A 12,462-nucleotide genomic window follows, 5' to 3' on the forward strand; every position below is an offset into this window, starting at 1 on the left:
TCCTGTTGTTCTCTCTCTCTCTCTCTCTACTGTCCTCCTGTTCTCTCTCTCTCTACTGTCCTCCTGTTGTTCTCTCTCTCTCTCTCTCTACTGTCCTCCTGTTCTCTCTCTCTCTCTACTGTCCTCCTGTTGTTCTCTCTCTACTGACCTCCTTTTCAGTGTGCATTGTTTACTATTGAATCATAATATGTACATTTTGATGTTGAGACAAACATATTTAAATAATAGCCTGTATGTTGTTTTGATGTAAACATCTTTACCTCAAATGATTTTTAGATATTGGACCAATACAAATAAAAAAAACTATTTAATCTGTTCACTCAAATGCTTTTGATATACACAATAAAGAATACAATAGTTAAAATACAAAAAATAATAAGGTCTAAAAAAAATTGACAGTAAAGTATTTCAAGTTAATTCAGCTCTGGTTAACCTGAGTTCCTTCACAGTGAGGGGAACTGGCTTGGAGGTCCAGACTTTGAGGGCTCTAGAGAATGTCAGTGTTTTCAATAGTGCCCCGTATCAGCCTTGTTGGTCATGTTGATTGTGCACACCACTACCAACAATGCGTTTTTGCAGAAATTGCATTCATGGTAAGTGCTGCTGATGTCGGCTCAAGTTTCACAGAGACGGAGGAGGGGCCTGTGATGGCGATACCGATGACACTAACGTGGCTCGATCTAAAAGCCGTCACAATTACATCATGGCCGCTGTCAGTCCCCCAGGATCCTCTCGTAACCGTCCCCCCGAGCAGCTCTGCAGCCCACCATGCTGGAGGAGAGAAAGACCGGACAAAGGAAATGTGGTGAAGCTTTACATTACAGAGCCCTTGTTACTGTCATTATTCCTGTACCGTGTAACAAGTATTGGAAATATTCTTTGTAACCATGTACTGGTGCCATGTTCAAAACAGCTGGGAACTGGGAAATCTTCGACTTCAGTGAGGTCAAGACAAGTGGAAACTCGGGGTAAAAACGTCCAGGACTGATGATGTCATGACTTACCTGACATATGGTGGCCAGGACAGATGATGTCATGCCTCTTACCTGACAGGTATGGTGGCTAGGACTGATGATGTCATGCCTCTTACCTGACAGGTAAGGTGGCCAGGACTGATGATGTCATGCCTCTTACCTGACAGGTAAGGTGGCCAGGACTGATGATGTCATGACTTACCTGACAGGTATGGTGGCTAGGACTGATGATGTCATATCTTACCTGACAGGTATGGTGGCCAGGACTGATGATGTCACATCTTACCTGACAGGTATAGTGGTGAGGACTGATGGTGTCACATCTTACCTGACAGGTATAGTGGCGAGGACGGTGATAATGCTGGACAGGGTGAAGACGAACCCAGGGAACCAGTCCAACGTAGCCTGGTAAACCTTGGTGTAGATAGGAGTGTAGGCCAGGCTGGCGATCTTAAAGGACAGCTGCAGTGAGATGAGGGTGATCCCTGTTGAAGTACAAATTACATGTCAAAATGTGTTGCATTATGGGATACAAATTATCTGACTGCTGCCTACGTGTGATCAAAGGTCATGAAGTTTTCACTGCAGTCGACAAAGCTTCTGCGTTTTACCAGCTGCACCATGCAGCAGTCGCCTGGCTAGTGGGAGGCCCTATTTTCTTTTTTGGGGGGGGGGGGCGTTTCAACGGTGCGAACGTGACCAAGACAGGAACCAACTTTGCCGCAATTAGAGGCTCAGATGAAACTAAGATTGAACTCTTTGGCCTGAATGCCAAGCGTCACGTCTGGAGGAAACCTGACACCATCCCTACGGTGAAGCATGGTGGTGGCAGCATCACGCTGTGGGGATGTTTTTCAGTGGCAGGGACTGGGAGACTAGTCAGGATCGAGGGAGAGATGAACAGAGCAAAGTACAGAGAAATCCTTGATGAAAACCTGCTCCAGAGCGCTCAGGACATCAGACTGGGGCGAAGGTTCACCTTCCAGCAGGACAATGACCCTAAGCACACAGCCAAGACAATGCAGGAGTGGCTTCTGAATGTCCTTGAGTGGCCCAGCCAGAGCCCGAACTTGAACCTGATCGAACATCTCTGGAAGGACCTGAAAATAGCTCCCCATCCAACCTGACAGAGCTTGAGAGGATCTGCAGAGAAGAATGGGAGAAACTCCCCAAATACAGGTGTGCCAAACTTGTCGCGTCATACCCAAGAAGACTCGAGGCTGTAATCACTGCCAAAGCTGCTTCAACAAAGTACTGAGTAAAGGGTCTGAATACTTATGTAATATTGATATTATGGGGGTTAGTTGTATGTGGGTTTGAAACATGTACATTTTTACATTTGAAAGAAAAACTTTATTGGCAGCACTGTCATGTTGATCTGAGCCTTGTTGTTGGAAAACCACAACAGTGTGCAACTTTCTGCTGTCGTGTATACACTTCCTGGAAGTGTAGTCTGCCCGCTCTGACCTAATGTGTAGTCTGCCTACAGCAGTTCAGTTCTGTATCAATAGTAGTTCTGATAGGTGAAATAATTGTTCCATTTTATGATAATAGTATCAAAGTTGGTACACTAATATCAGTAGTTACTACATCCATTTTTGGACTTATAAATCAATGATATAACTTATGAGTTCACTCATTAGTTCACTTAGTTCAACTGGTGTCCCTCATCAGAACCCCCTCAAACATTTTAAGCCATCATTGGGTTGTATGTACCAATTATTTATTGAGATACGGTCAAGTGAATCTAGTCCAATATTGAAAATGGCCACCAGAGAGGTAATGGACAAAATCTGAAATGGCACTGGAGCCAAAAATACTTCTTTAGACATGCCCTTAGTGCCTCCACATTTCACACAGCTATCACAAAGTCCACAAAGACCTCAATATGACCTCAATATGACCTCAATATGACCTCAATATGACCTCAATATGACCTCCATGGAGGTCTTTGGTGTTTTATGATCAGAAGTGTTGTCTGTATTATTGGTGGGGTTGATTTAGTTGGGTAGATGACATTACAAAGTCGTTCGGAAGGATTTCACCCTATTTTCTTCTAAATTCAAAAGGCACTCGCACATCTGAGCAATCTTATTTGCAGGTGCCATGGCAACAATTGAACAAGATGAAGGAAAAAGGAAACCGCACACTGCTCTTGATAGTATCACCGATATTTAATGAACTTAAGTACCTTCGTCAGAGCTTTTAAAAACTCTGACGAAGGCCGTGTGGCCGATACGTAAGCTTAATAAATATCGGTGATACTATCAAGACCAGTGTGCGATTTCCTTTTTCCTTCACCCTATTTTATTCTAACAGGAAATCCGGATGGCATTTTTTTTTATTCAAATGTCCTGGTTGACTGACATGCTTCCCAGACTGCCTCCAATCTTTTCAATGTTCCTTAAAGGGATCTGGTATTAGTGTACCAAGTTTGGTACTTGTATCATAAAGTGGAACGATCTGGGGAGGTATATTTGGTTCTTATCCACTAGAATATAGAGGGTGCTACTGTTGGTCTGAGAAGGGAGCAGCTTGGTGAAGAGATATGTCAATGGGTAAAAGACATTTCCTATTTTCTCTCGCTTCCAAGTCTATTAATTTTTTCTTAATTAACAGAAAGCCATTCTGTCTGTATAAATATCACGGAGAGGGTTATAATAACAGGCAGTCTCCATCTCAAACGGCACCCTATTCCCTATGTAGTGCACTTAACCCATAGGGCTCTGGTCTAAAGTAGTACACTATATAGGGAATAGGTTGCCATAGGGCTCTGGTCAAAAGTAGTGCACTATATAGGGAATAGGTTGCCATAGGGCTCTGGTCAAAAGTAGTGCACTATATAGGGAATAGGGTTCCATAGGGCTCAGGTCTAAAGTAGTGCACTATATAGGGAATAGGGTTCCATAGGGCTCTGGTCAAAAGTAGTGCACTATATAGGGAATAGGTTGCCATAGGGCTCTGGTCAAAAGTAGTGCACTACATAGGGAATAGGTTGCCATAGGGCTCTGGTCAAAAGTAGTGCACTATATAGGGAATAGGGTTCCATTTGGGACGGTGTGTTATAATTAAACCAGAACTGGATGAACAAGCTAGTCAGATCAGTTGAAGACGAGTGACTAAAGATGGCGTCAGTAAAAAAAAAAACACATCTCTTCATCCTGTGACGGTGGTGTTCAATAGTTTGACGTGTCTGCATGCCAGTTGTAACTTCCCCCTTTTTACCTCCTCACAGTAGAACAGGGAAGAGAATCACCAGTGTGTCTGTTCTGGTTCAACCACATACTAATGACAGCGTTGCTATTGTTATTCCCCTCGTCAGAAAACAAGGGGTGAGACCCAAGTGGCACCTTAACCCCTACAGATATATGAAAGGGTTAGTAGTGGACAATGTTGGGACCTAATCTCGGTTAACCCACAACTAAAATGTAGTGTAATTTGGTCCGATGCTTTATTCGGTTCTGGGGGGGAAGTGTGTTAGAAATTTAGATTCCTGTTTTTTCAAAATCTACCCTACTGGTTTCACCCTATTATGACACGAATATACTAGCATGACACTAATCTACCCTACTGGTTTCACCCTATTATGACACGAATATACTAGCATGACACTAGTCTACCCTACTGGTTTCTCCCTAACATGACACTAATCTACCCTACTGGTTTCTCCCTAACATGGCAGTGATATACCCTACTGGTTTCTCCCTATTATGACACTAATATACTAACATGACACTAATCTACCCTACTGGTTTCACCCTAATATGACACTAATTTACCCTACTGGTTTCTCCCTAACATGGCAGTAATATACCCTACTGGTTTCTCCCTATTATGACACTAGTCTACCCTACTGGTTTCTCCCTAACATGACACTAATCTACCCTACTGGTTTCTCCCTAACATGACACTAATCTACCCTACTGGTTTCTCCCTAACATGGCACTAATATACTAACATGACACTAATCTACCCTACTGGTTTCACCCTAACATGGCAGTAATATACCCTACTGGTTTCTCCCTATTATGACAATAATATACTAACATGACACTAATCTACCCTACTGGTTTCACCCTAACATGACACTAATTACCCTACTGGTTTCTCCCTAACATGGCAGTAATATACCCTACTAGTTTCTCCCTATTATGACACTAATATACTAACATGACACTAATCCACCCTACTGGTTTCACCCTAACATGACTCTAATTTACCCTACTGGTTTCTCCCTAACATGGCAGTAATATACCCTACTGGTTTCTCCCTATTATGACACTAGTCTACCCTACTGGTTTCTCCCTAACATGACACTAATCTACCCTACTGGTTTCTCCCTAACATGACACTAATCTACTCTACTGGTTTCTCCCTAACAGGACACTAGTCTACCCTACTGGTTTCTCCCTAACATGACACTAATCTACCCTACTGGTTTCTCCCTAACATGACACTAATCTACCCTACTGGTTTTTCCCTAACAGGACTCTAATCTACCCTACTGGTTTCTCCCTAACATGACACTAATCTACCCTACTGGTTTCTCCCTAACAGGACACTAGTCTACCCTACTGGTTTCTCCCTAACATGACACTAATCTACCCTACTGGTTTCTCCCTAACATGGCAGTAATATATTAACATGGCACTAATCTACCCTACTGGTTTCTCCCTAACATGACACTAATCTACCCTACTGGTTTCTCCCTAACATGGCAGTAATATATTAACATGACACTAATCTACCCTACTGGTTTCTCCCTACCACTCTGTGTTGTAATGGAATGCGTTGTCATTCATGACTTGCGTCAGCCTTCGTCGCCGGCCCCAGAAAGTGAGTAGTAGCAGTGGTTAGTCAACTGCGTTGTGTCATAGCAGATGTGAGTGAATGACACATCGGTGCATACAGTATGTGATCAGTGGAAACGTCACTAAGCCTCCTTTATTTATTTAACCTTTTATTTAACTAGGAAAGTCAGTTAAGAACAAAATCTTATTTACAATGACGATCTACCCCGGGGCCAAACCCAGACGACGTACGCCGCCCTATGTGACTCCCAATCACGGCCGGTTGTGATACAGCCTGGAATCGAACCAAGGTCTGTAGTGACGCCTCATTGTCCTCTGTGTCATTTGCCAAATATGTGTGGAATATTATGAGTGGAGTGGCAAGGACTGGAATGTAAACACAAACAGGTCTAGATCTGGAATGTAAACACAAACAGGTCTAGATCTGGAATGTAAACACAAACAGGTCTAGATCCATGTAATCATATTCATTGTGATCTAAAAGGTAAAACTGATCCTGAATCAGCACTCCTACTTTGAGACGCTTGAGAGACAGACAGGAACTCTAGGACTTACCGTACGATGAGCCGTTCACCTGTTTAGACAGTAGAGCCCGGATGGTTGGCATGGGGATCAGCGCGAACAGGGTCAGGGCTCGAGCTGAAACAGAAATGTAAGGAAGGGTGTGAATACAAAAACAATTCAGGTGTAGAATTACAGACAAGATCAGGTGACCATTCCAGCAGAATACGTTTATGGTCTATTGTGTTCTAGTCTATTCTGCTGTATTCGATTCAGCCTCCTGGGTGATTTTGTAAGAAAGAAGTGAGTTTAACCACAATTCTGTTGAAACTAGTCAAGAGGGGAACACACTTTATAATCTAGTGTTTCCACTAACTCTCCCTGCAGTAACTACCTCTCCCTGCAGTAACTACCTCTCCCTGCAGTAACTAACTCTCCCTGCAGTAACTACCTCTCCCTGCAGTAACTACCTCTCCCTGCAGTAACTAACTCTCCCTGCAGTAACTAACTCTCCCTGCAGTAACTACCTCTCCCTGCAGTAACTATCTCTCCCTGCAGTAACTAACTCTCCCTGCAGTAACTATCTCTCCCTGCAGTAACTAACTCTCCCTGCAGTAACTAACTCTCCCTGCAGTAACTAACTCTCCCTGCAGTAACTAACTCTCCCTGCAGTAACTAACTCTCCCTGCAGTAACTAACTCTCCCTGCAGTAACTAACTCTCCCTGCAGTAACTACCTCTCCCTGCAGTAACTACCTCTCCCTGCAGTAACTACCTCTCCCTGCAGTAACTACCTCTCCCTGCAGTAACTACCTCTCCCTGCAGTAACTACCTCTCCCTGCAGTAACTAACTCTCCCTGCAGTAACTAACTCTCCCTGCAGTAACTACCTCTCCCTGCAGTAACTACCTCTCCCTGCAGTAACTACCTCTCCCTGCAGTAACTAACTCTCCCTGCAGTAACTACCTCTCCCTGCAGTAACTAACTCTCCCTGCAGTAACTACCTCTCCCTGCAGTAACTAACTCTCCCTGCAGTAACTAACTCTCCCTGCAGTAACTAACTCTCCCTGCAGTAACTACCTCTCCCTGCAGTAACTACCTCTCCCTGCAGTAACTATCTCTCCCTGCAGTAACTAACTCTCCCTGCAGTAACTAACTCTCCCTGCAGTAACTACCTCTCCCTGCAGTAACTAACTCTCCCTGCAGTAACTACCTCTCCCTGCAGTAACTACCTCTCCCTGCAGTAACTAACTCTCCCTGCAGTAACTACCTCTCCCTGCAGTAACTAACTCTCCCCGCAGTAACTACCTCTCCCTGCAGTAACTACCTCTCCCTGCAGTAACTACCTCTCCCTGCAGTAACTACCTCTCCCTGCAGTAACTAACTCTCCCTGCAGTAACTACCTCTCCGTGCAGTAACTAACTCTCCCTGCAGTAACTAACTCGCCCTGCAGTAACTAACTCTCCCTGCAGTAACTAACTCTCCCTGCAGTAACTACCTCTCCCTGCAGTAACTACCTCTCCCTGCAGTAACTATCTCTCCCTGCAGTAACTATCTCTCCCTGCAGTAACTATCTCTCCCTGCAGTAACTATCTCTCCCTGCAGTAACTAACTCTCCCTGCAGTAACTACCTCTCCCTGCAGTAACTAACTCTCCCTGCAGTAACTAACTCTCCCTGCAGTAACTAACTCTCCCTGCAGTAACTACCTCTCCCTGCAGTAACTACCTCTCCCTGCAGTAACTAACTCTCCCTGCAGTAACTACCTCTCCCTGCAGTAACTACCTCTCCCTGCAGTAACTACCTCTCCCTGCAGTAACTACCTCTCCCTGCAGTAACTACCTCTCCCTGCAGTAACTACCTCTCCCTGCAGTAACTACCTCTCCCTGCAGTAACTAACTCTCCCTGCAGTAACTACCTCTCCCTGCAGTAACTACCTCTCCGTGCAGTAACTAACTCTCCCTGCAGTAACTAACTCTCCCTGCAGTAACTAACTCTCCCTGCAGTAACTATCTCTCCCTGCAGTAACTATCTCTCCCTGCAGTAACTACCTCTCCCTGCAGTAACTAACTCTCCCTGCAGTAACTACCTCTCCCTGCAGTAACTACCTCTCCCTGCAGTAACTACCTCTCCCTGCAGTAACTACCTCTCCCTGCAGTAACTACCTCTCCCTGCAGTAACTACCTCTCCCTGCAGTAACTAACTCTCCCTGCAGTAACTACCTCTCCCTGCAGTAACTAACTCTCCCTGCAGTAACTAACTCTCCCTGCAGTAACTACCTCTCCCTGCAGTAACTACCTCTCCCTGCAGTAACTACCTCTCCCTGCAGTAACTACCTCTCCCTGCAGTAACTAACTCTCCCTGCAGTAACTAACTCTCCCTGCAGTAACTAACTCTCCCTGCAGTAACTACCTTTCCCTGCAGTAACTAACTCTCCCTGCAGTAACTAACTCTCCCTGCAGTAACTACCTCTCCCTGCAGTAACTAACTCTCCCTGCAGTAACTACCTCTCCCTGCAGTGACTAACTCTCCGTGCAGTGACTAACTCTCCGTGCAGTGACTAACTCTCCGTGCAGTGACTAACTCTCCCTGCAGTGACTACCTCTCCCTGCAGTGACTAACTCTCCGTGCAGTGACTAACTCTCCGTGCAGTGACTAACTCTCCGTGCAGTGACTAACTCTCCGTGCAGTGACTAACTCTCCGTGCAGTGACTAACTCTCCGTGCAGTAACTAACTCTCCCTGCAGTAACTACCTCTCCCTGCAGTAACTACCTCTCCCTGCAGTAACTACCTCTCCCTGCAGTAACTACCTCTCCCTGCAGTAACTAACTCTCCCTGCAGTAACTAACTCTCCCTGCAGTAACTACCTTTCCCTGCAGTAACTAACTCTCCCTGCAGTAACTAACTCTCCCTGCAGTAACTACCTCTCCCTGCAGTAACTAACTCTCCCTGCAGTAACTACCTCTCCCTGCAGTAACTACCTCTCCCTGCAGTGACTAACTCTCCGTGCAGTGACTAACTCTCCGTGCAGTGACTAACTCTCCGTGCAGTGACTAACTCTCCCTGCAGTGACTACCTCTCCCTGCAGTGACTAACTCTCCGTGCAGTGACTAACTCTCCGTGCAGTGACTAACTCTCCGTGCAGTGACTAACTCTCCGTGCAGTGACTAACTCTCCGTGCAGTGACTAACTCTCCGTGCAGTGACTAACTCTCCGTGCAGTAACTAACTCTCCGTGCAGTAACTAACTCTCCGTGCAGTGACTAACTCTCCCTGCAGTGACTAACTCTCCGTGCAGTGACTAACTCTCCGTGCAGTGACTAACTCTCCCTGCAGTAACTAACTCTCCCTGCAGTGACTAACTCTCCGTGCAGTGACTAACTCTCCGTGCAGTGACTAACTCTCCGTGCAGTGACTAACTCTCCGTGCAGTGACTAACTCTCCGTGCAGTGACTAACTCTCCGTGCAGTAACTAACTCTCCCTGCAGTAACTAACTCTCCCTGCAGTAACTAACTCTCCCTGCAGTAACTACCTCTCCCTGCAGTAACTAACTCTCCCTGCAGTAACTAACTCTCCCTGCAGTAACTAACTCTCCCTGCAGTAACTAACTCTCCCTGCAGTAACTAACTCTCCCTGCAGTAACTAACTCTCCCTGCAGTAACTACCTCTCCCTGCAGTAACTAACTCTCCGTGCAGTAACTAACTCTCCCTGCAGTAACTAACTCTCCGTGCAGTAACTAACTCTCCGTGCAGTAACTAACTCTCCCTGCAGTAACTAACTCTCCCTGCAGTAACTAACTCTCCCTGCAGTAACTAACTCTCCGTGCAGTAACTAACTCTCCGTGCAGTAACTAACTCTCCCTGCAGTAACTAACTCTCCCTGCAGTAACTAACTCTCCGTGCAGTAACTAACTCTCCCTGCAGTGACTAACTCTCCCTGCAGTAACTAACTCTCCCTGCAGTAACTAACTCTCCCTGCAGTAACTAACTCTCCCTGCAGTAACTAACTCTCCCTGCAGTAACTAACTCTCCCTGCAGTAACTAACTCTCCCTGCAGTAACTAACTCTCCCTGCAGTAACTAACTCTCCCTGCAGTAACTACCTCTCCCTGCAGTAACTAACTCTCCCTGCAGTAACTACCTCTCCCTGCAGTAACTAACTCTCCCTGCAGTGACTAACTCTCCCTGCAGTAACTAACTCTCCCTGCAGTGCAATGCATCACTGACCACTGATATCCTGTTTATTATTCAGGATACTCAAGTATTCTCTTTTGAGTTGACACATATAAATATTTGCCCAAACAGTTAGTACAGTACTCATAAATCTATCATAAATTATAGGCTTCTGTACTTACAAAATGATAAGGGCACTGTAAATAAAATATCTGATTATCTTACCCAGGTAGAACATGTACGTTGCCGTGACGAAGGCCATGAAGTAGATTCCGGCGGCGAAGGACACCATGCCGATGATGATGAGGGTGACGTCACTCACCCACCTGGACATTATCATGACACCCAGGAAGCTCGTCAGGAAGACTGTGAACCCTGCGGCGTTACCGTAACCTACCTGTTGACGTGTTTTGGTTTAACCAGAGCCCGCTATTGCAAGAGTTAATTCTCACAAGTCACAACTCTGAAATAAGGGTTTTATCCTAGATCTTTGTTTGTGCCATCGTTCCAACTCCTTGTCAAACATGTTTGGCATGACAGGGCGAGAAGTGGCATAATGGCGTAAACCAGGCTACAAATGCACATCTTGTTTGATTTAATCAGGACTAATCATGTAATATATATTTTTTTTTTTACCCCCAAATAAAATACATTTTAACTCACCTGTGTAGCACTCCAGTTCAGAGGCTCCTTCATCTCAAAGGTCACCAGTATCTCCATCCCACCTCCGACGGCCACGTCATATAAAATACCGCTAGCGAAGAGAAGCAGAATGTTCAAAATATTCCTGGGATATCGCTCAGTGACCAAGCCGTTGGTCTCGTTGCGCTCTTGCGCGCTTGTCGAGACACTTGGTTTTAGAAAGAAGAACGTTGTGTAGATGAGACACAAAAAGTAGAGGAAGACACTCAGGCTCACTAACAGAGTCCCCTGTTTAAAGTCCACACTGTACAACTGGAAGAGGTGCCCGGACGCTAGACTACCGATGAGACCGGCTACTCCGTAGACCAGCTCGATGTGCATCATGTGAAGAGAGCGGTCCTCCTCGGTGGAGGTGAGCGACACCAGGGCCATGACCCCGGCCCAGTAGGAGCAGAACCCGCCGCTGAGTCCGTGGAACACCACCCCGCCGAACATCGCCTGTATCGGGAGCTCCATCACTATGACCAGGAGTAAGACTACTCTGGAGACCAGGTAACCCACCAGAGGGATGACGATGGGGATCTTCCGGTACCCCAGGTCCCCTACCTTGGACGGATGAATGAATTGTATTAGACGTATTTAAAACACACAAAGTTGCTATTTAAAAGTACAACCATAGGCTATATTAAAAACGATCCAGGATTAAAACCGAGTATCGACTTACCTTGGCTAAAAGAATAGCGGGTAGAATCGGAACGAACTTGGCCAGCATATTATATATCATGTAGAAGTTGGACATAGCTTTCTGCCGGCTGTCTTCGGTGGGGGTGGGATAGAGCGCATCGGTCATGTTGGCGCATCTCTCCTTGACCACCATCTGCAAACCGGTGTCGAAAAACGCGCTGGCTATTTGGGCACATAAAACCACCGGCTCGATGCGTTTACGCATTTTCCCTAATGACCACATGATTAGTCCCGATAGAAATCGACAGGCAGGATATTTAAAAAAAAAATATATATCTACCAAGTAAACTCCAACGCCTAACCTAACCAAGGACTGCCACCTGTCCAAGTCTGGGTGACTGTAGACATTTGCGCTTTACTGATCACGACATAACCTATCCAATACCCATTCACGTCTAGTTCCGTGTTTCAAACCGAGCCATGAGCTCACAGAGTAGATTACTGTACGTACATGATGACAAAAGACTGGGTGGGACTGGGAGTGGTACGACAGCCTCTTAGGGAAGTTGGCTCAGAACAAATATTAAAACAAGCCTAACTGCACAGGCGTTCATTTTGGCATTCGTTTTTTAGATATAGTCTAGTCTTGGTCATTTTGACAAAAATATATAATTAAATCAC

General features: G+C 45.6%; 1 protein-coding gene across 1 annotated transcript; it reads right to left on the minus strand.

Moving 5' to 3' along the window:
• Positions 1 to 288: 288 nt before the first annotated feature.
• On the minus strand, positions 289 to 12,247 carry LOC139539660 (solute carrier family 46 member 2-like). Its single transcript, XM_071342823.1, has 6 exons — positions 11,822 to 12,247; positions 11,119 to 11,703; positions 10,681 to 10,852; positions 6,341 to 6,424; positions 1,303 to 1,459; positions 289 to 771 (listed from the first exon to the last, which is right to left on the minus strand). The coding sequence occupies exons 1-6, from the start codon at positions 12,062 to 12,064 to the stop codon at positions 714 to 716; spliced, it is 1,299 nt and encodes a 432-aa protein (XP_071198924.1). The 5' UTR covers positions 12,065 to 12,247; the 3' UTR covers positions 289 to 713.
• Positions 12,248 to 12,462: the final 215 nt, after the last annotated feature.

Source organism: Salvelinus alpinus, chromosome 1 (assembly GCF_045679555.1).
Source record: "Salvelinus alpinus chromosome 1, SLU_Salpinus.1, whole genome shotgun sequence".
Taxonomy (NCBI): Eukaryota; Metazoa; Chordata; class Actinopteri; order Salmoniformes; family Salmonidae; genus Salvelinus; species Salvelinus alpinus.